The sequence below is a fragment of the Peromyscus californicus genome, unplaced genomic scaffold (assembly GCF_007827085.1).
Source record: "Peromyscus californicus insignis strain IS unplaced genomic scaffold, ASM782708v3 Scaffold_6__1_contigs__length_162567912, whole genome shotgun sequence".
Classification (NCBI taxonomy): Eukaryota; Metazoa; Chordata; class Mammalia; order Rodentia; family Cricetidae; genus Peromyscus; species Peromyscus californicus.
The window spans coordinates 760,326-783,314 of NW_026294584.1; the positions used below are offsets into that span (position 1 = coordinate 760,326).

At 41.4% G+C, this 22,989-nt stretch overlaps 1 protein-coding gene across 11 annotated transcripts in view; it reads left to right on the top strand.

Moving 5' to 3' along the window:
• Srpk2 (SRSF protein kinase 2) overlaps positions 1 to 22,989 on the top strand; it is a 210,470-nt gene that overhangs the window by 182,168 nt on the left and 5,313 nt on the right. For 5 of the 11 annotated variants that reach the window (XM_052721808.1, XM_052721812.1, XM_052721818.1 and 2 more), the window contains 9 exons: positions 761 to 926; positions 2,101 to 2,126; positions 3,121 to 3,367; positions 4,343 to 4,810; positions 11,466 to 11,566; positions 11,660 to 11,767; positions 17,150 to 17,219; positions 17,811 to 17,903; positions 18,280 to 18,372. In XM_052721808.1, coding sequence (XP_052577768.1) covers positions 761 to 926; positions 2,101 to 2,126; positions 3,121 to 3,367; positions 4,343 to 4,810; positions 11,466 to 11,566; positions 11,660 to 11,767; positions 17,150 to 17,219; positions 17,811 to 17,903; positions 18,280 to 18,372 — 1,372 coding nt within the window. Of the gene's footprint in view, positions 1 to 760; positions 927 to 2,100; positions 2,127 to 3,120; positions 3,368 to 4,342; positions 4,811 to 11,458; positions 11,567 to 11,659; positions 11,768 to 17,149; positions 17,220 to 17,810; positions 17,904 to 18,279; positions 18,373 to 22,989 lie in introns of those variants that run through there. The other 6 variants (XM_052721809.1, XM_052721814.1, XM_052721815.1 and 3 more) reach the window with 6 other exon arrangements.

Below are 22,989 nucleotides of genomic sequence, written 5' to 3' on the forward strand. Positions count from 1 at the left end.
TTCTGACCTCTGGCCTCCACACATGTGTATGTAAGTGAATGCACATCACATGTGTTTGACCAAACAAACAGAGACCACTTGATATGAGTCAGGCACAGGGATTAGTGATTAGGACTTGTAGGAATTGGAGGGAGATAGGAAGTCACTGCTGAGTATGGAATTTCTTTATGGAGTGATGAAAATGTTCTAAATTAGATAGTGATGTTGCAATCTAAAAAACAGAATTGTACACTTAAAGCTGTAAATCATGTATATAGATTTGAAAATTTTAAAAGGTGTATTCATTTTTATTTTATACGTATGATTGTTTTTCCTCTGTGTGTGTGATATGTGTACTGTGTGTGCCTTGTGCCTGCAGAGGTGAGAAGGTGACACTGGATCTACTGGAACTGGAGTTACAGATAGTTGTGAATCACATATGAATGCCAGAAACTGAACCCAGGGCCTCTGAAAGAGCTCTTTACAACTGAGCCATCTCTCAAGGCTTGGATTTATTTTTGTATAAAGTTGTTATTAAGGACATATAGAGAGATTCATTTGTGTCTGTGAGCATAAATGAGTTCTACAGTGATGCACATTGGTTGCCTGTGAAGAAATTCTTCTTTTTCAAGTAAATATCCTCTGTGCTTATAAAATTGTACTTCATTTTATATATGGAAATAATATGTGGGAAAACTACATATTTTGTGACTAAATAAGTTATATAATAAAAGTACTAATAAGTCATTTCTTTTCTTATTTCTTATTTTACTCTGACTAGGTCCTTCAAGGGTTAGATTATCTACACAGTAAATGCAAGATAATTCATACCGACATAAAGCCGGAAAACATCTTGATGTGTGTAGATGATGCATATGTGCGAAGAATGGCAGCCGAGGCAACTGAGTGGCAGAAAGCAGGTGCTCCTCCTCCTTCTGGGTCTGCAGGTGAGGGAGCTGAGCCCTCACTGCTTCAGTCTGCTTGGGGGCTGTGAGCTTTCAAAGTTATGCATTGAAGACAGTTGAGTTTGATGCATACATATTAGGAACTTTTTCTAAGAGTTTGGACTTGCTGAAAATAACTTTTTTGAGAAGATGTTCTAGTTAATTTTATTTTAGTTGTTTGTACTACCTTACCTTTGCCCTCTACTAAAAGACCACCTGAATTATTAGCTGTTGTTTCATTTACATAGGAGCATGTCATTGTGTTGTTGAAATCGCTATGGAGAATATATAGCAGATTTCTTGTAGCCTACCTGCAGTCATCTGAATTTTTTCTGATTTAGATCTCATAAAACTGTTTTCTTCTCTTAAGTTAGTGTAGCTGCATCCTTCTCAGTTTAACTGATATATTTGGTATTAGCTGTGAAAGATTGAGGGCTGGGGAGTGGGATAGGGGACCAGGTCACTTGAGCATTACCATAGTTTTTCTTCTGAGTTTCATAGAGTTCATTGGTGGCAATGAAGTACTGGCTATGCTTCCAATGTAATCACATTGCCTGTGCCCTGGTACATTGCCCAGCAAATGTACAGACTAAAGGGATAAAAGTCTTGTGACTGACAGGGGCTTCTAAGAGGTGTGCTTTTGCCTCATCTCATATGCCATCATGATGGTATTAGCTCATGCAACCAATTTACGAAGTTTTTAATGCTTGTAAGGCTGACTTCTAGCATCATTGCTGCAGTGGGCTGTACTGTGTGATTTAGTTTAGGTCTATGATGCTTTCAAGTAGTTTTCAAACATAACTGTATGTCTTCTCATCTAAAATTTTCATTGCCTTATTCGTAAAACATGTTTGGCTCTATAACAGACTTACAAACTCTTCTTCCATTTCTTTTTCTTCTTTTCTCCATTCTCAATTTGTCAGTCAGTGCTTTGAGAGAGGCTGTTTGCACGACAAGCGTCTTATATATGAACAGCTTTTCTTGTGCCCTGTAAGAGTCAGTGGTGTGTTTGCATTGCATAAACTTTTTCTTGGTTCCTATCTTTAGAAACCTCAGAGCTTTAAGTTTTTTGAAATTGGGTAGTTGTTAAAAGACAGTATTATTTCATTTTTCAAATCAAATTGTCCAAAGGTACCTGTTTTCCTCTGAATGCCCATTTTGTTTTGTTTTGTTTTAGTGAGTACGGCTCCACAGCAAAAACCTGTAAGTATTTTACATGTATATTCAGCATGTCAAAAGAGACTATTCTCTATTGAACTTCTCAAATTATTTAGCAAATGTTCTAGTCTTTATTAATTTTAAAGTAGACATGTTAATATATGCTCTGTATTCCACCCTCCACCTTCATCCCCCAAAACAGCTTGTCTTCCTGCCATGGATGGGAATAGTCAAAGCTACTGTGAGACCAGTCTCCTTCTGTGCTCTCTGGGCTACAGTTGGCCAAGTTCAGTGAATTGCAAGGTTTTACATAAGTTAAAAGATTCTTTTAATCTTTTTAAAATTACATCTGCTTAGCCTCTAAGTATCTTATTTGCCAAAACCCTTTTAATTTTTTTATAGCCAGCTGTTTTAAGTATGAGTGAGTGTCATCTGTTCTGTGGGCCTATTGTCTTGGAAGAGAAGTTCAAATCTGATGAATTGTTGCCAGAAAATCCAAATCCCTTTTATAGTTCTATCCTGATAAAGGATTTGGGCTTATGGGCCTATGAAACTTTAAAGGTACTCATTGCCAATACTTTCCAAGACATACGGCTGTAGCTGGAGGTCGAGAAAACTGTGGCTTTTCCTTTTTTGTCCTTTTATGTTATATGCTTCTTTCTGAAAGTTCATGTTAAATTGGCTGTTGATTACAGCTCAGTATAAGAACCAAACACAGACAGTGCTGTTGGCTACCTGTCTTGGTAGGTGTTTGTTTTTGTTGTTAAGGAGGAAGAATGGATATAGGCAGCAGCAAAGAAAGCTTGCAAGAGACTCTTGCTCAGAGCCAGCCAGGTATTTCAAGGTGCTCAGTTCTCCTGGACTTTATAATGCAAGGTATGTCCCTTCAAGGGGAAGACCAACAGTATGAGCACAATCGTATCCTAAGGTAGATTATGAAAAAGCAGAGTTAGAATTCGCCATGTTGCCAGCACTTATACTCCTGAAGAGTGTTTAAGAAGAAGCACCTGACCTATGGTACTTTCTTACCATGTTGTAGATAGGAAAAATATCTAAAAACAAGAAGAAAAAGCTGAAAAAGAAACAGAAAAGGCAGGCTGAGTTGCTGGAGAAACGCCTACAGGAGATTGAGGAATTGGAGCGAGAAGCTGAAAGGAAAATCATAGAGGAAAGCATCACGTCTGCCATACCTTCCAATGAGCAAGATGATGGATATCACCCAGAGGTGAAACTAAAGGCAGCAGAATTAGAGGAGGCAGCTGAAGAAGAGGCAGCAAAGGATAATGGTTAGTATAACTAGGAGCAAGAAAGAGAGCTGATGGGTGTGTGTCCTGGAGCTGCACAAAGGGACCAGCCAATGTACCACATAGGTTGGCTTTGTGCTGCTGCCTCCAATATTAAGGATGACTTTCCCTAACTCCTTATTAGAGATTATGGGAAGCAGCCTGTACTCCATTTGTAAAATGTCTGCTGGGCATATGTTAACATTTCAAAGTAGGTTTTCAAAAAGGGAAGAAGGAAGTCTGAGAAATATCATGTCTTTTTCCTGTTAATGAACGACCCTTTTTTTATTTTGTGATTAACCTTTTGCATAGCTTTAGTGCGCCATAAATCTCACTCTAAAACTGCAGAGGAAAGGATGAATGGCTGGAAAAATGGATCAGTCTTGCAGGGGAACCACCTGTGTCATGTTGCTCACACCTACTGTAACTCCATCTCTAGGGAGATAGATGCCTCTGGCCTCCGAGGCCATGAGCATACACACACACACACACACACACACACACACACACACACACACACACACAATTTAAAATGAAAATCTTAAAGATCAGCTACAATTATCATCTTTGAAAAAAGCGGTGGGGAAGGGTTGAAACGAAAGTCCAGTTTTACTCAGAATTTTACCTCAAGAACTAACTTGTTCCTAAAAATAGAAGGCTAATTATTAAATAAGCAGAAAACAAGATTGCCTTATAGACATGTTCTGTGGTACATTAAAAGTATCTTAGCTGGGTGTGGTGGCACATAACTTTAATCCCATTACTTAGGAGGCAGGCAGGTGGATCTCTGAGTTGACTCTATCCTGATTTACAAAGGGAGTTTCAAGACATCCAGAGTTACATAGAGAAACCCTGTCTGGAAAAACCAAAATCAAAATGAAAAAAATACAAAGAAAAGTGTCTCTTATTGAAGAAGCTAACTAGTACTACTGTTCAAGGAGAGTTGTGACTCTTAATCTTAACCCCATATTTTTTAAGGTGAAGCTGAAGACCAGGAAGAAAAAGAAGATGCAGAGAAGGAAAATGCTGAGAAGGATGAAGATGATGTTGAAGAGGAACTTGCAAACATAGATCCTACATGGATGGAGTCCCCTAAAGCCAATGGCCATATGGAAAATGGTCCGTTTTTATTGGAACAGCAGCTGGAGGATGAAGAGGATGATGAGGATGACTGTGCAAATCCTGAGGAATATAACCTAGAGGAGCCAAATGCAGAGAGTGATTACACGTATGGCAGCTCCTATGAACAGTTCAATGGTGAATTGCCAAATGGACAACATAAGAGTCCAGAGTTTTCCACATCATTGTTTTCTGGGCCCTTAGAACCTGTGGCCTGTGTCTCTGAGCTTTCAGAGGGATCACCACTTACTGAGCAAGAGGAAAGCAGTCCATCCCATGACAGAAGCAGGACAGTTTCAGCCTCTAGTACTGGAGATTTGCCAAAAAGTAAGTGTCTCTGTGCATCTCTGTCTACTTTTACTGGGCAGGGCCATACTTTGGTAAACACTGTGAAAGGAGTTGGCTAAAGGGGAAGAGACATTTAAATGTGTACTAACCCTTTAATTTCAATGCTTAATATTCAAGAACCAATGAAATGCTTTAGAAATGTGTCATATGCTGCCTGAGTTTCTCTTACTCTCTGAAATCCTATCCCTGGACATTTTTCATTTATTGTATATATTCCGTGACATCAAATACTTAAATCACCTTCACCACTAACAACTTCATAGCTTTCTACATACAACCCTTTTCTAGCTGGTAGTTAGTAGTGTCTTTGGGTTTTGTTTCTATTCAAGGGAACACCTGCCGGTTTTCAGCTATACCAAGAAACAAGTTGTGTTTTTTTGATAGTTGTCCTTGTTTATAAAATTCTGCTTTTGATAAAGCATGATGGCAGATTATAGATTGGATCTTAGGTTCTTGTCTACTTGATGCCCTATCTTCAGACCTATATTTTGGGAGCAAATTCCATGTAGCTAATTGCAGAATAATTTAAGGAAGGAAAGATTGGGTATCACAGTTAATGTCCATATTCTGGCCCTTAGTGGAAAAGTTCAGAATCCTCCTCTGCCCTCTACTGCCAAGAGTATTTTTAACACGTGGCAAGTAATTGAGCCAGCCCAATAGGCAAAAGATTCTGCAGCCTCTTTAGTTGCACCAGGCTAGCACCTTTGTTACTCACTGACTGTAATTAATTGTCCTAGCTTTATGTTTTGCTCACTTGGCAGTGCATGGTTTACTCCTCACTCTTGGTATGGCTAGGGAGTTGGTAGAGTTCACATAGAATAAATACAGGTTCATTTCTTGGCAATGGCACCAGTGATTTGTATCTTTTCTGCTTTTATTGTTTCTATTGCAGCTCAATTTTCACACATTTACACATTCATATACAAAGTAATTTATGCAATAGCTTCTCATTATTTCTTACATGATAGTTTAGAATAGTGGCTCCAAATATAGGAAATTGAACCCCCAGCTTAAAACCTGATAGTCATGGTACTTCAGTTTCTTAAACTCCTTGTACTTCAATTTCTTCTTCTATTAAAGGGAAGCAGTGGCCACATCTAATGTTGTTACTGTTGAAGCAAATGCTGTGTGTTAAATTATGTGTGAAAAAAATTCAGTCCATGTATACTGGTTGCTTAAAGTCTCCTAACAGGCATACTTTTTACTGCTATGTCACATTGGCAGTCTCTGAGGCCCAGGCATGGTGAACAGGTCAACATAGTCCTGCTAGTAACTCATGGGTCTTGATTCCTTGTTTTATTCCACCTACCACATTATCATTCATGCTGGGAAGCCAGGGTAGGTAGTATAGGTTAAGGCCTGAAATGGGAAAAAAAATTCTTATGAAAAACTGAGAATTTATAATTGTAACGAGTAAGGAAGGGTTCTAATTTAGGCAAAACCTAAAATTCCATTGTAGAAAGATAATTTAACTGAAAACTCATAGCTTTTATGTAAAGAACACTTGGACACTAAGAGAGCTAGTTTTGTCTCTTGATTGGCAGGATGCCGTGCAGCTTTCTTGTCTGCTTTGTCTTTGAAGGAGTGAGAGGAATAACTTATGCTTGGGCCCTACTGTCCCTCTATAGCAGCCCCCGTCTTCCTCTGTTTGCAGTTTCTGCTTGCTTTGCTGTTTCTTGGGGAAGTTTACCAGGTCTTAGGCATCTTAAGTGTTGCCACTATCCTGATCTCTGTTCTGACCTTGTTCTTCTTATGCTGTAGTCTTTTTCTGACTTACTTATGCCGTCCTATGATTTCCATTGACTTCTATGGCATTAATGGCTCAATCCCTGTTCATTCACTCAATAACTACTGAGTCAAGGCAGCATGTGGGGCCTAGGGAGAACGTGGTGGATCTGCCTAGTGCTTCTATTCCCCAGTGAGAATGATGGTGTGAGGTAAGCAGTGTGCAGGGCTGCTACGGATCTTAGCTAGAATATGCCTGTATTGTTTTGATTATCATCTGCACTCCCATTCTTTTCTGTCATATGCCCTGTGTGGTAGTTTTTGTCAACTTGACACAAGTCATCTGGGAAGAAGGAACCTCAGTTGAAGAATTGCTTCCATCATATTGACCTGTGGTCATGTCTGTGGGGCATTTTCTTAATTAATGATTGATGTGAGATGGCCCATTTTACCGTGGGTGGTACCACCCCTGGGCAAATAGTTCTGGGCTGTATTAGAAAGTTGAGCAAACTATGGGGACCAAGTCAATAAGCAGCATTCCTTTGTGGTCTTTACTTGAGTTTCTGCCTCTGGGTTTCTGCTTAAGTTCCTGACCTGACTTTCCTCAATCATGGTCTATACTGTGGAAGTTGGTTTGGTCAGTGTTTTATTATAGCAACAGAAAGCAAACTAGGACACCCTTGCCAGCCCCTTCTTAAAATAGGACCCTCCTTCTTTGGCCCTAAGGTACAGACCATTGCTGGACTGTATTGTTTCTGTCTGTGCATTGTCTCTACCTACCATTCTGATTTCCTTCCAAATCACTCTTCCAGGTTGGTGCTGAAGTTTTACATCATGCTAATCAGATAAATTCCATTATTCCTAATTCTTCACAGCTCTTCATGGGGTCCAGTAGTCATCTCCACAGTGATGCATGTGCCCATGAGCAACAGAACAATCAACTGAAGTACAGAAATGAACTATTAGATCACCTCTGTGTATTAAAATGGATGTTTTGGAAGTCTAGCTCAATAAGTACCTGTATATGCCATGGTGTATGTATATTATATAGAAACTGCATGCTATAGATACTAGGATACTTGTAAATATTTAAGCATTTATCATCTGAAGAATTAACTAAAGTTTTTTTTTACTTAATTCATACTCAGTTCTCTTCTTTAGTTTGAAAATACTATGATAAAACAGTGCATCCCCACCCCCACCCCATCCCCAGAAGTAAGCATTGGTGTGAGTTTGTGCTGGTTTTTGCCATTAGAGCAAAATGTACACATTGGAGAATAGTAAAAGATAGACCATGGCCAAATCACAATGTTGGAAGAACTTAGATGCCAGGTAAAAGAATATAGACTTCTAGTACTTTGATAGCCTTTGATGGTTGAGATGAGGAGATTGTTTTAGGATATTAGCTGCTGGAATAGCTAAAACAGCTAATGGACATACCTTGTCTTATGATATCTGAAGGGGAAAGGCCCAGAGCAGAAATGGTCTCGTTAGTTTGACTGCTGGGTCTCTTTGGAGTCTTCACTACATAATCTTCTCAGTCAGTCCTTGTTCAGGCTGCCATGTTATGGATATTGCATTTTAGCACTTGATCCTTAGGCTATTCTCTATCTAGAAGTACACATGCATCTTTTAAAGCATGTCCCATCATCTTCTCCCTGTTCCCCAAATGATCTAACTAGCTTCTGTTTCTCACAAAGCTTGATCCTCTGAGTCATTTCTCCATAAATCCTGAGCACTCCACAGTCTGCTTCTTAACAGCATGCTGATGTCTCTGCATCACCAAGCTGGTGGTCTGTTCAGAAATTTTCAGATTTTGTCCTGGACTATGGTTAAGGGTCTTTGCAGTACATATCTCCTCTGCCTCGAACTTCTTATCATGTTTTCCTTGAATGTCAGCTTCCCAGAAAAGTTTTCTCAGGAGCTGTCAAGATGGCACAATAGGTAAAGGCACTTGTCTCCAAACCTGATGACCTGAATTCAGTCCCCAGAACACACAGGTATTTGTGTGACCTCCATACAAGTACTGTACCTCTCCCTCCACAGTACGTGAATAAATGTAAAAAGAGAAAAAAAGTTTTTTTGCATCACTTTTGCAGCCATCTCTCTTCTTAGTTTTGTTTTTCTTTGTGGCATATCTAGTTTTCCGACATGTTAATATGAATTGCTTGTGAGCTTACATTATTGCCTGTATCCCCCCCCCCCCCCCCCCCCCCCCCGCACCTTTTTTTTTTTTTTTTTAATTTTTTTTTTTTTTTTAAATTTTTATTTTGAGACTTTGAGACATGGTTTCTCTGTGTAGCTCTGGCTCTCCTGGAACTCACTCTGTAGAACAGGCTGGCCTCGAACTGAAAGATCTGCCTGCCTCTGCCTCCTGAGTGCTGGGATTAAAGGTATGTGCCACCATTACCTGGCTATTACTGCTGTATTTTCAACCAGAGTATGACATGAGTTTCCTAATTCTAGTGTGCCTTTTTAACTGTGTTCTGGCACCATAATGGCATATAGAAAGGCCTTGGTAAATGCTTGTCAAAGGAATGGGTCAGGTATTGGCATTAATTGTCCTAGTTCTGACCCTTATCTAGAGAGAGAGGCTGTTTGAGCCTTTGTTTTAGGATGTTTTAAACATCTTATGTGCAACACAAAGTACTGGCAGCTGTCTCATCACCTACCATCTTGCTAGACAAAAGAGATCAGATTTTGAGAAAGTGACTTAAAATCCCAGTGCTTCCTAAAATAAAACCTGCCATTTTTTTTTAGTTCTTTTTTTTTTTAAGATTTTATTTATTTTAGTGTATTATGTATACAGTGTTCTGCCTGCATGCCAGATCTCATTACAGACAGTTGTGAACCACCATGTGGTTGCTGGGAATTGAACTCAGGACCTCTGGAAGAGCAGCCAGTGCTCTTAACTGCTGAGCCATCTCTCCAGCCCCAAAACCTGCCATTTTTATTCATGCTCTAGTGGAGGCAGAGAAAAGTTACCAGCTTTTCATTTTGGAAGGGAAAGAGTGCCAGTAAGTCTTTTGTGTTAGCACCATCAGTGAGAAGCAGTGTGAGTCCAGGCACACCTAAGAATGAGTTTGCAACAGATGTGAGTACATATGTGTTCACGTGGGCCTTTGGAGTGCTACAGTCAGGTCCCTTTCCTCGATGGCACACTTGAGAAAGAAAATCAGGGACACACATAGAATATATTTTATCTCCTGTTGTGTTCTTATACAATTAAATTAATGAAATGAATTACGTATAATTGTTTAAGACACACTGTCAGCTATTTATAAACCTAAAACTAGAGGATAGTAGCATGTTAGCAATTTTAGTTTAGTGAGATCACAGAGGAATGTTAACTGTAAAGAAACTGAATTTAAACTGTGGTAATGTTGTGTTGAAACTAGATTTCTTCCAATGCACTTGAATCACACAGCTTTTGGAGAGGTCTTTAAAAACAACCACTGGGAGAGATTAGTGGATTCCAAATTACCTGCTTCCCTGGTACCCTGACATCTGTCAACCAAGCTACCTAATCTCAAGTCTAGCACAGAATGTTTGTATAGTTTCTTCAAGTGCCTGCTCACTCACTGACCCTAAAGTAAAATCAAGGCTTGGCCATTTAGCTAGATGCTGTTCTGACTTGAATATGTGTGCCTGTTGTATATCTTTGGGTTGTTCCTCTTCATTCTTTCCTGAAAATAGTCTCAGAGAATTTGTCATTTGCTAGGCTTGCAGTTCGTAGGTGTTGAAACTAAGATTTGGATCCAGTTGAACCACACTGTTCTTGACAGTGACAGTGAGGGAGTGATAGTATGAGGTGTGTCTTATCTAGTCACTCATCTGTTGATCAGCGTACTGTGGTTATCCTGGAACATTGCTGTCATTCCTTTCCACATTTTGCCTCCTCTTTTAGGTTCTTCTGCTTCTTTCATTATCATTATTTTCCTGTTCCTGTGTTATGTTTCTTTCTCTTAGCTCCAGCCTAGTCTTTGATAAGACCCTATATGAATGACCATCTTTATACAGGGGTATGGGCATAAGGCAAGTGTCAAGAGAACCTCTCTGGCCCAAATTGATTCATAAACGGAGGGAAAGCCATGAGAGTTCAAACACTGACCAGAGTTGAGATTCTGTAGCCTTCCTCTGGATTATCTGGATGCTTTAGGTCCTGGTGGCCCTGCTACAGTCTGCCCTGCTATTATTAACAAGGCAGGCCTTACTTCCTCTATGGGGTTTACCAACAAATTGAACCCCCTCAAGTACTGTAGTTCCTCAGTTTAGTACACACTTAGAGAAGCTTGGTGTGCATAAGCGTCAACTTGGCATGAACAAAAGGACTCCTCAATTAGGGTGTTATTGTTCTGCATTGAGCTGAGTTTTCTGTTTAGTCTATAAATTCCATTTCAACATGATCAAAAATCTGAGCGTGTAAGGGCTCAGATTAAGTATGAAGAGGAATGTACTAACCTGCTCATAACTACTTACAGCATAGTTAAGGCTTAGCTGAGAACTTTTCTGAAGCCAGTAACCCTAGACCTGGGCCTGCTATAGTAGTCTCCCTCAGGCTCATCCTAAAGTTGAGTTATCTGAGCAAATGAGTTGCCTTAAAACCTGCTTTTATGGCCCACTTCAACTTGTGAGAGCACTGGTTTGGCGTCTTCCTGTTCAAAACTAAGCCATAAAGGTATTCATGCTCGCATGACATCGGTGAACTGCATATTGCTCAGAAGCAATTGGTTACCTGTGTTTATCTTTATGTGGCTTTAGTATTTCACCAGTAGTTCAACCTGCAGGATTCTAGGCTTATCCTATCACTCTCCTTAAAAAAAAAAAAAAAAAAAAAAGGCTGTACCTGGCTCACACACTGCAAATCTCTTGTCTTCTTTTTTAACTATCTTGCTGTTTGCTATGACAGCAAAAACCCGGGCAGCTGACCTGTTGGTGAACCCTCTGGATCCTCGGAATGCAGATAAAATTAGAGTAAAAATTGCTGACCTGGGAAATGCTTGTTGGGTGGTAAGTAGAGTCTTCTTTTTACATTTTAATCATGATTTTGTGTGAGAAGATGCTTTTTTAAAAACAATACTTATCACATCTATTCCTTTCCAGCATAAACATTTCACAGAGGATATCCAGACACGTCAATATAGGTCCATAGAGGTTCTGATAGGAGCCGGCTACAGCACCCCTGCAGACATTTGGAGCACAGCGTGCATGGTATGAACCACCTTTGCCACTTGTCTTCCCTAGAAACGACTTCTCTTGAATCCTCTTGATGGGGTGGAGTCTTGTGGAGATCACCATTATAAAATGGGTGAGGAGAAGGAGGTTGTGCCTGGGTGTTGTAAGCATTGGAAGAATTCTTCTCAGATATGCTTGAGGCATAGTCTTGTGACAGATGGTCTCTTCTTTAGGCTCTGTGCAGCCTGTTGCCCCAAGAATCAGACTTATTCGAGGAATTGCTTTTAGTTTCTGGAAGTTTTAGGGTGTTTTAGGCTCCCTGTCACATCATGGGGTAAAGTCCGATGCCTTCTCACAGGAGAGATGTGACTGTACTTAAAAGTTTGTACCATAGGCAGGTAACCTCTCCCAGAGGTGCAGGCTCTCTCTTCTCCCTCCTATCGGATATTTCTTCATCTGCCGGTCGTTTTCTTTCTAACTCAAATGCAGAGAGTTCTGCCTTGTTTTCTGGCATGTGCTGGCTCTCCTGAGACAACAATGGTGGCACAAGCTTCCTTGCTTGAGTTTGTTTCCCCTAGGAGCAGCAGGAGCATTCCTTTGACTTGGACATTCTGCGTTTGTCTTTCTAAGCTAAACTCAGACTCACCACACATCATGTGCACAGCTGCACATTTGTGTGTAGGCACATGTACACATGTATGCACATACAAGTAGAGAGCAGAGCTCATCCTTGGGTGTTATTCTTCAGCCATCCTCCTTGTTTTCTTGAGGCAGGATATTTCATTATTTTAGAGCTCTTGATTAGGTTAGGCTGGCTGGAGAATGAGCCCCAGGGAGGGCTTGTTTGTCTCTGCCTCTCTAGACCTGGTTTTATAAGCATGTACCACCATGCCTAGCCTTTCTATATGAGTTCTGACAATTAAACTCCCAGGCTTCCATGGCAGACACTTTACCAACTGAGCCATCTCTTCAGCTCAACATCTGTTTATTTGTTTCATTTTTGAAATGTAGCCCAGACTAGTCTCAAAACTCAGCTTCCTGAGTGCTGAGATTACAGGCATAGCTACTGCACCAGGCTTCTGTGCATCTTGTTGCCATTTGCTCTAAACTATGACTTGATAAGCCTGAGTAGTCCCTCACCCAAGAGCTAATGCGGTTTGCCTTTCACTAAGTATCCAGCCAGTCAGCACATTTTTCTCAGTTGGCTTTTTGTTGTTCTTTGATGGGAAAGGTGGTATGTATTCTATTTAGTATTACTTAATTTTATTGTAGTTCTAAGGGTGGAGCCCAGAGGTGCATACCCACTAGGCAAGTATTTTTCCAATTGAAGCACATCCTCAGATCTTGTATTAGCTTTTTAAAGAAATTCTCTTTGGATATTTAAATGAAAGGGTTCCTGTACAAGGCTTAGTGCTCATTTTCTGAAAGGGGGTGGGGAAAATGAGCAAGCAGAATAAATATGTTTACCTGTGTTCAGAACTTAATTTAATCTTTGTTTTGAATTTATGTCCAGTAGTGCTAATATAAAAGCATTTTAACCATTTAAAAATTTTTGGCCAGGTGTGGTGACGCACACTTTTAGTTCCAGCAGGTACGAGGCAGAGGCAGGCAGATCTCTGTGAGTTCAAGTCCAGCCTTGTTTACACAGTGAGTTCCAGGACATTTAGGGCTACACAGAGAAATCCTGTCTTGAAAAACCACACACACAAAAAAATGTATGATATGTCTGTGTACCATTGTGCATGCCTGGTGCCTGTGGAGGTCAAAAGAGGGTGTCTGATACCCTGGGACTAGTGTTACCACTGAACTGCCACGTCTATACGAGGAGCTCAACCCAGGTCCTCTGCAAGAGCAGCAAGTGCTCTTAACTGCTGAGCCATCTCTCCAGCCTAATGTAAAAGCATTATGTTAAGCAGATAATGTGGGATGCTATGAGAAACATGAGATGCTTTACTCTTTCACGTTATCATTATCTGAGATGATTGATGTAGCCAGATATGAAACACCTTGCCTTCCTAGACTCTTGTTCTGATAATTCTAGAAAATAAATTTAAATTTATTAAAAACTTTTTTTTTTTCCAATGAGAACCAAAAATCTAGTTCTTAGTGGTTGAAAGAAGCTACTGTCCATGTGATAGTTACTTCATTTTGAGGTTCTGTGTGCAGAGGCTTTTGCTTTGCAGTGTGGGGTAGAAGGAAGTGGAGGCCAAACCACAGGAGGCAGAGGCCAGGTCAAAAGGAAAGGAGTGCCTTGATGGATGGGCTGTGTGTGCTGGGCAGTGCGTGTGCATCCCATTTCAGGTGGGAGCAAGGCCAATTTCTGTTTGTCCTCAGCAGTACAGAAGGCCATGTGCCAGGGCTGCCATGGGTCAGGCTCTGAGAACTCTTTGAACCATCAAATTTTATGCTTCTAATTTTGGATATTAAGTTTGACGTAAGTGTGAAAACCAGGACATTACAGGAATGTGGATAACAGTTGAGCTCTTGGCATACTGTTACACCAGCTTGTCTGTCTTGCCTCCCGTAAGATTTATTCCTGTGCTCTATGCTGTTTTCTGCCCATTTATCATTCTCTTGTTGTAAGGTGTTTATAGTTCAATAAATCACATGGCACTAAGGAAAGGCTGTATCTGTCTCCTTTTACCCCTTTTCAAGAGACTGTTTCTGGTGATCTCAGTGTGCTGGGGCTACTTAGAGGTTTTTGTCAGTTCAGTGGCTGAAATGGGGATTTTTCAAAGGAACAAGCCTTTGTTCCCTCCTTGCAAGGTTGTGACTGAGGTTGCTTGTTCTTCCTAGAGAGCACGCCATAGAGGAAGAGCCAGTGCTTGCTCACCTTTTTTCCCCGTCTGAAGTTTAAATTTGCCCTCATAATGCCCAGCTTTGATAAAGCCATAGATAGTTGTTGCAGAATTCATAACCCTTCAGTTTTACAAATGGTATAACTCTGACCAAGGCTGCATTGGGCCCTGGTGCTATGGGGAGGAGAGTTTGGGCTCTGTAGATGGACAACTACAACCAAGAAGGGCAGCAGAACCTGCCAGTTCATGGCTTTTGGCATCTTGTGGGTGTAAATGTATAGTGCATATAGACATGAAGTCTGTGTGCTGAGTGTTACCTCTTTGTACACAGGTGGCCTTTCCAAATAGGGGAGCTCTTGTGTCTTCATGGCGAGTCCTGGCCATGATCAGAATGAAAAAACCAAAACTTAATTCTGATATTTCTCCAGACTTCTTCAGCACTGGGCAGGTTATGACCTTATTTAGTCAGAACAGAGAAAGAAGTACTTGTTCTCCCCCTGAACTGAGAACAGACAGTGACGTAGACCAAAGGGACTGGACCAAGAACCAAAGGAAGACTCCAGAGTTGCCTAATATTGAATACTAACAATAGAACTTGTACTAGATACTAGCTTAGTCAGTAGATGGCAATAATGTTTCCTATTTCCGCAGCTGCTAGCATTAAAACATTTTTGTGACCAAAAAAAGGGGGGGGGGCAATGTTTTTATTGTTACATGTATTTGCCCTGTTGTATGTCATAATTAAGAAATCTAACCACTCTATCCAGGGAGCCATTCTCCCTTTCTCTTTATAATTCTCTTTTTGTTTGCCTCTTAAAAAAAAAGATTTATTTTTATTTTATGTGTATGGGTGCTTTGCCTGCATGTATATCTGTGCACCACATGCAGGCAGACTATATGGAGGCCAGAAGAGGATATCAAATCGGCTGAAACTGGAGTTACAAGTGGTTGTGAGCCTACCATGTGGATGCTGGGAACTGAACCCTGGTCCTCTGGAAGAGCAGCCAGTGCTCTTAATCTCTGAGCCATCTCTTTTTTTTTTTTTTTTTAATCATTTCATTGATAGCTTTATTATAAGCACTACTTTGGAAACCTGAGTGCTGTTCAAAAAAAAAAAAATCATCTTTTTCAATGTTGGACAAAGAGAAGTAGCCTTATGAAAAAGGTGAGCACAAAACTACAGAGGCGAGGGGCTAAAGTATATCCAGGGTTCTCCTTGAAACCAGAATCCCAGTGGCTTCTAAAGTCTCCTTCATCCTGCTAGCGTTTCTAAGTTTCCATCCTGGCTTGCAAGTTATTGAATTGCTTTACAGGTATGAAACACTCTCGTCCACTTAGAATCAGGGCCAAATGAAAAGTTTTCTTTGTGAGAGATTGGTCCAGCTACCATGATTGTTAATTGGGTGGCTAGGTGGGGGTCCCAAACCGAGGGCCTCTGATGTGCCTAGTGCTGGTGTCTTTGTTGCAGCTGCAGTGCTGGGCTGCCAGGCTGTCTTTTGCTGAGATGACAGTGCTATGCCCTTTTAGACCCAAGCCTGCTTCAGGACAGGTGTCTTGACTTTATGCTTAGCACAGAGGCAGCTGATCATAGTTTTTTTTTTTTTCTCTTGCTTTTCTCCTTCTCAATCAGGTTGTTTTTCATGTCTAAAGTCAAGGGTGTGTGGCTGCCCTGCTAGTTAAGACAGCTGTTTCCTGGTAAATGAGCCTCAAGGAGCCTTCTCAGCACTCTGCCATTAGAAGGGAGAGAAAGAGGATGACTAATGTTGGGGCAGCCCTTGGGGATGGCTCTTCAGCAGGAATGGGAGAGGCAGTCTCGGAAGGAGAGGTGTTGGCATGGTCACCTATTCACAAGCATCATCAAGCAGGAAGGGCTTAACCATGGTAGTATTAAATCTGGAGAAACTAGAATGGGTGTTAACCTTAAAAAAATATTGATCATCAGAACAATAGCAACTGCTGTCTTTGCACATCTTAAAAAATTAGAATCCTAGTCCTGAGCCTTTTTTCTGAGCAAAGCAAGTAGGAATGAGGCGGCTTCTCTTCATGCTAATGTTCTGAGTGGTAGTAGGTAGCAGCATGAGGAGAGGTGTTCCCTGCCATCTAAGGAGGCCTGTAGGGTGCTTTGCTACACCAAGGGAAGGGTCTCTTGGTTCTAGCTGCTCTTCTTCTTGAGTCAGATGAGTGAGCTAATGATGACCAAGATGCTGGAATTAGTCCTTGATCCTAATTAGGCACATGAAGAAAGCACAGCAGTGTGTGCTCCGGAGGACCTTGGACTCACACAGGCTTGGCAGAGTCCTGACTTTAGCCTTACTGCACTCTGCGTAGAAGCTGTAGGGTGCAGTGACCAGAGCTGCTGCTGACTTCTAGGTAGCTTGGTTTCACTTCCTACAGTGTGAAGAGAGCCGTAGCCCTTCCCTCTCCCATTAGAAGACATATAAAAATATCCCTGTAGCTTCTGTGAACTTCTCCAGAAGGAAGGAAAACTAGGGCTTGAGCTGTTCTACGATGTTCTTTGGTCTGCTTGTGCTCCTCTGCAAAGGTAGGCTTCTTCTAATAGAGACCTGCTGGCTCTTGAGCCATCTCTGAAGTGCTCAGCATGTCATCTGTTGTGTCCTAGGCATTTGAGCTGGCAACAGGAGACTATTTGTTCGAACCGCATTCTGGGGAAGACTATTCCAGAGATGAAGGTGAGTGTTGTTGCCCACTGAGTTCCTTAATGGATCTGCTCCTTCTCAGCTTCTAGAGAGTATTGTGTTGTTTTACTGAAACAGAACCATGTTTTGGTTTTCAAACACCAAATTCAGATGCTTTTCCTTTGAGTTTGAAGCCCTCTCAGTGCCAGTGAATGGGTAGCACCCACCTGACACAGTTTTTCTGGTCTTCTGGGTAAAGGAACCTGCTGGTAGATAAGGACAGATTATCACTCTGTGATTCCTTTGTCCACAGCTCTGCTGCCCATTTTGCTGTACTGTTTGGGAGCTAAGTTGAAAACCAGGGAATTCAGACTTGAATTCCTTCTGTAAACCTGACCATCTCCATCCTTCCTTGCTTGCAATGCTGGGGTAGCCTGGGGTAAGCTGGCATCAGTCATTGTTGGTGCTCCAGTTGGTGTCTGAGGCCTGCCAGTCCCATGAACCTCTGCATGGATGTGCTTCAGACATTGTTGATTTGAATCTATTTCTGATTTTTTACTAATTTTACTTTTCCCCTCTTCTTTTATCCCATCCTTCCCTTTGTCTTCCCCATTCCTATATCCTTTTTTTTTTCTCTCCTCATAGACCATATAGCCCACATCATAGAGCTGCTAGGCAGTATCCCAAGGCACTTTGCTCTGTCTGGAAAATATTCTCGGGAATTCTTCAATCGCAGAGGTAGTACCTCTTCTCTTTGAAAAGCGCCACGATGCAGACAGAAATGAAATAGCTGCAGGAGCAGCATTAATGGCGACCAAAGCATTTCTTCTAAATTCCAAAAGCAGCTGAGCAGAATGCCTGTGCTGGTGTAAATGCTGGCGAAGACTGAGTCTGGCCTGTGCTGTGGTCACCCTGTACACTGGCCCCCTTGTTGGTGCTCGGGACAGCTGGGTGCACTCTAGCTTTGAGTTCTGAATCAGCTGGACAAAGGCTGGTTTTGGTCATTCAGGTCGCGCTCCGTTTCTGTCTGTGCGGGCAGTGATAGTGTCTGCATGCAGTGTACTGATTAAACTGTCGTGTGTTTCTGTTTTGCTGGCAATGTTTCCCAATGCAGATCACATAGCATTGATCATTGAACTGCTGGGGAAAGTCCCTCGAAAATACGCTATGTTGGGGAAATATTCCAAGGAGTTTTTCACCAGAAAAGGTAACGGTATTTATGCAACACTAATTTTCAGCATAATCCTCTCCCAAAAGGAGAAATTGTGCATTCATGTTTGAGCAGTGGAAAAAGATCAAGACTGTGCAGCTCGGGAGTTCTGCTGAAGAAGGTACTCACGAAATAATCTGGAACCATCTGCTATCTGTGGAGTGAGAGTTTTGTAAGAAAGGAAGCTTCTAACAATCCTTTCTCAAACCTCTACCTATTGACTCCACTCCACACACTATGTATTCAAATATTTGTAGAAAGGAATTCAGTGAGTTTTGGAAAAGAGCGAAATTCAGCTGGGCATGATGGCTTATATTAGTTATCTCAGCACTCCGGAGGCTGAGGTTGGAGAATTAGGAATCCAAGGCCAGCCTAGATTGTAAACAAACAGATTCTCTTTCTGTTTTATTGTTAACAAAGACAGCCTAGAGATGGGCTTCATAGATAGCTATGGACATTTTCTTGGATATGTCTGAGGTATTTGGCATTGTGTAGGCCTGTGAAATCCTACAGACATAACCAGATACCATTTTCTGTGCTATTGTGTTAGGCAAACAGTGATTGGTTTTAATCATGTCATTCTCACTGACCATCCCTCGGCTGTGACTCTAACTATTATTTGTCATTTGTAGTCGCCAGGCAGTATCAATGCTTAAAAATACCTCAAAGCCCCAAGTGTCTCTCCCTTCACCCTAAAAAAATGAATCCTCAGAAAAAGCTGGGAATCATAACACTTTAGGAGGTGGAGGTAGGAAGGTGGGAGGAATTCTGGGTCATCCTCAGCTACGTAGAACATAGAGGTTAGCATGGGCTACATGAGATCTTGTCTGATGACTACAAAAATCCTTCTTAGGTACTATTGTCTTTTGAGCCTATTTGGTGGTGGTGTTTTTTACCAGCTTGGGTTCAGTTTTGTTTATATCCTCCTTTAAAGAAAGTTTGCTTGAGGACTGGGAAGAAAGCTAGTTTGGTAAAGTGTTTGCCATACAAACTTGAGGAGCTGAGCTTAATCCCAGTACTTACATAGAAAAGCCAGGTGTGTTGGTGTGTGCACTTGTAATCCAGGTGCCAAGAACACAGCACCCTGGAGCTGGGGCTCTAGACAGCCGGCCTAACAATGTCAAGCTTCAGGCTCCAAGGAGAGAGACTGGACTCGAAAGAAGTTAACAGCTCCTGAGGAGCAACACTCTGGCTTGTCTCTGGCCCCGCCACTCACATGTACATATATATATGCACCCCTATGAACATGTGTATACACACACACTCAGCTTGAGTAGGACATGGAAAGTCCAGTCCAAGTTGTTTCATTAACTCCCTTTCTCCCATTCCTCATCTTTCTTTTAAAGTACATTTATTTATTTATTTACTTATTGGGGAGGTCATAGGTGAAGTAGTGTGCATGTGGATGTCAGAAGACACTTTGGTTTTTTTTCTTCTTTTATTCATGTGATTCCTGGAGACCAAATTCATGTCAAAGGCTTTGTGGCAAGCCGTTTTACCTGCTGAGCCAGCCAGCTCACTGGCTCCTCTCTCTATTTTATTCAGTTATTTTGTGTGTATTAGTGTTTTACCTATAGTCTGTGCACCACATGTGTACATGTGTCCATGGTACCCACAGAAGCATCGGATACCCTGGGACTAGAGTTACAGATGGTTTTGAGCTGCCATGTGGGTACTGAGAACTGAACTTTGGAAGAGCAGCCAGTGCTCTTTAATTGCTTAATCATCTCTCCAGCAACCCCCCCCCCCCTTTTTTTTTTTTTTTAGAAAGAGTCTTGATCTCCTGATCTCTAGACTCAGCCTTCCAAGTGCTGGAACCATAGGCATGTGTCAGCACACCCCAACTGTGCTCTTAGGCTCCTTAGGTTTTGCAGCTGGCCTGGAGCTGTAAGCCATTAATTCTATATCTGTTGAATGTCATTCCAGAACTAACAGCAGCAATGGCACATCTTCTTACTTGTTTGGAAGAGCCCTCCTTAAAGGACAGTTGGTAAATGATGCCTGCTGCACTGAGGTGCTTACTTAGATGAATGGTTTCGAGGAGATATACTTGTCCTGTGGCCCTTCATTGACTGTGGGCACATTTCACATGGGCTTTTTTCTTAGCACCCTTGCTCACAGGGTGTCTGTGGGTGTGAGTATGTCTATAACCACCTTTAGCACTGTGCTTTAGAACTTAAGCGCTTGAATTCTTTTTGAGCCGCTTGTTTGAAAGTGATTTGCACTCCCACCCTCTGTGTCTGTCTGTTTCAGATTTTGTTGTTGTTGTTTTGTTTGTTTGGTTTTTGAGACAGGGTTTCGATGTGTAACCCTGGCTGTCCTGGGACCTGCTCTGTAGACCAGGCTGGGCCTCAAATTTACAGAGATCCATCTACTTCTGTATCCCGAGTGCTGGGATTAAAGGCATGTGCCACCACTGCCCAGCCTGTCTCGGATTTTAAAAACAAAGTTTCACTGTTATCTTTTTAAGATTTATTTATTTTGTGAGTATTTTATGCAGTGTTTTGCCTGCATGTGTGTGTGTGTATATTACATGTGTGCTGGGTGTACAGGGAAGTCAGAAGAGAGCATCAGATTTCTGGGATTGGAGTTATAGATGGTTGTAAGCTGCCATATAAGTGCTAGAAATCGAACCTGGGTCCTTTGCAAGAGCAACAAGTGCTCGTAATCACTACAACATATCTGTAGTCCCTGGCTTTTAACTCTTGATCCTCCAGCCTCAGTCTACCAGATGCTGGGATTACAGGCTTGTACCACCATGCTGTATACATAACATTCTCTTTATGGGAGACCAAAACCATTTTGATTTGGTGTTACTGCAGTGACTAGAATGCTTTTTCCTTTCTTTTGGATATAAGAGAGACTGATGAGGCCAGACATCTTTTAAGATGACCAGGAGTTTGGGTTTACAGCCTCTTTTCTGGTGGTTGGTTGATTGTAATTGCTGCGGTAATTAGAAGAGGTTTGGACTTTGACAGATGTACAGTAGTAATAGGAGGAGTGAAGACTTGTCAAGAGAGTGTGTCTGTGAGAATAAGGAAATGTGTTTTGTTTTGAAATAATAGGCTTTGTAGACCAGGCTAGCCTGAAACTCATGAAGTTCCACCTCTGTGTTTCCCAAGGGTTGTGATGAAAAGCATATACCACCATGCTCAATGTGCAATTTCTATCAATTCAATTTTTTGACATGCCACAATTTATAAAGACAAAAGCAAAATATAAAATTGTCATTCTACTTTGAGCCATGTTTGCTGCAGTTACAGTCATGAATCATTTGCTAGGAATCTTTTTCTGCTCTTTTGTTCTGAATAAGGTTTCTACCCTACCACTGGTGTAGGAGGAGAGCAGGCTCATGTATTAAAATCAAGTATCAAGTGCAGCTGACTGGTCTCTTTCTTGTTTCTAAGTCTGTAAGTCTGTAAGTCACAACCAGTACTAGTTTGAATCATTCCTTGGCCAGAAGTTAAAAATTGGATTTTGGGGCAAGCATTGTGGTTACTGCTGTTACCCAATTAAGGTTAATTTGCTGGTTATTTTCCTGGATGTGAACATTACTCACTTGAGACCATTAAGAAATCAGAATGTGCTACGTGTGGCATATAGGAGTGAGGTTGGAGACTCACTTCAAATTGAAGGCCAATCTGGACTACATAGTGAGATCTTGTCTCAAAATGAAGAGAAGAGGAAAGTAAGATGTATCTGTCCAGTAGAAATCAGTACCACTGTGGATTTTGTACCTTGTACTGTTCCCTAAGAAGTGAGTGGCAACCCTCTGGGGGTTGGTGAGTAAATCAGTTGCCCTTACTGGGCTGTGTTCTTTTTACCATTTCTAGGAATTATTTTAGTGAATTTATTATGTCAAAAATTAATTCATCGATGGGGATAGTTACCTAAACTTGTTCCCACGTGGGGCATCAAGTACATTGGGATATATCTGACTGTGACTGTGTGCACAGATGTATATCCAACTTAGGTCTTAAGACTTCATTAAATTCAGGGCCTACAGAATTGCTCACCAGGTAAAACCTGCCCCCAAGCCAGATGGCCTGAGTTTGGTCCCAGGACTCAAGTGAAGGAGAATACCTACTGCTGTACCTACTCCTGAATGCACACATTCCCACACACATAACAAAACAAATACTTACAAATGATACAGATGAAATAAAGGGGCTAGAAAGATGGCTCAACAGGTAAGAGCACTGGGTGCTCTTGCAGAGGACTTGGGTTGAATTCTCAGTACCCACATGATGGCTCACAACTATCTGTAATTCAAGTTCCAGAGGATTCAACACTCCTTTTTGGCTTCCATGGGCTCCAGGCACACACGTGCATAGATGTACATGCAAGCAAAACGCTCATATACAGAAAAACAAATGTTAATTAAAAAAAATTAAAGACTTAATGAAATTCAATTGAGTATGTCAGAAGTACAGTGAAGAAGTTTCCATGTAACAACACACATCTTGATGTCAGGACCAGCATCCTAAGGCTCTTGAGTTCTGAGGTCAGATAGTGAGGGAGGTGAGTTTTAAAAGAAATACACCACCACAAGGTTTTCTTGTGCACAACTCAGGCTGGCCTCACACTCAAAGTGTGATCTTAATCTACTTCATA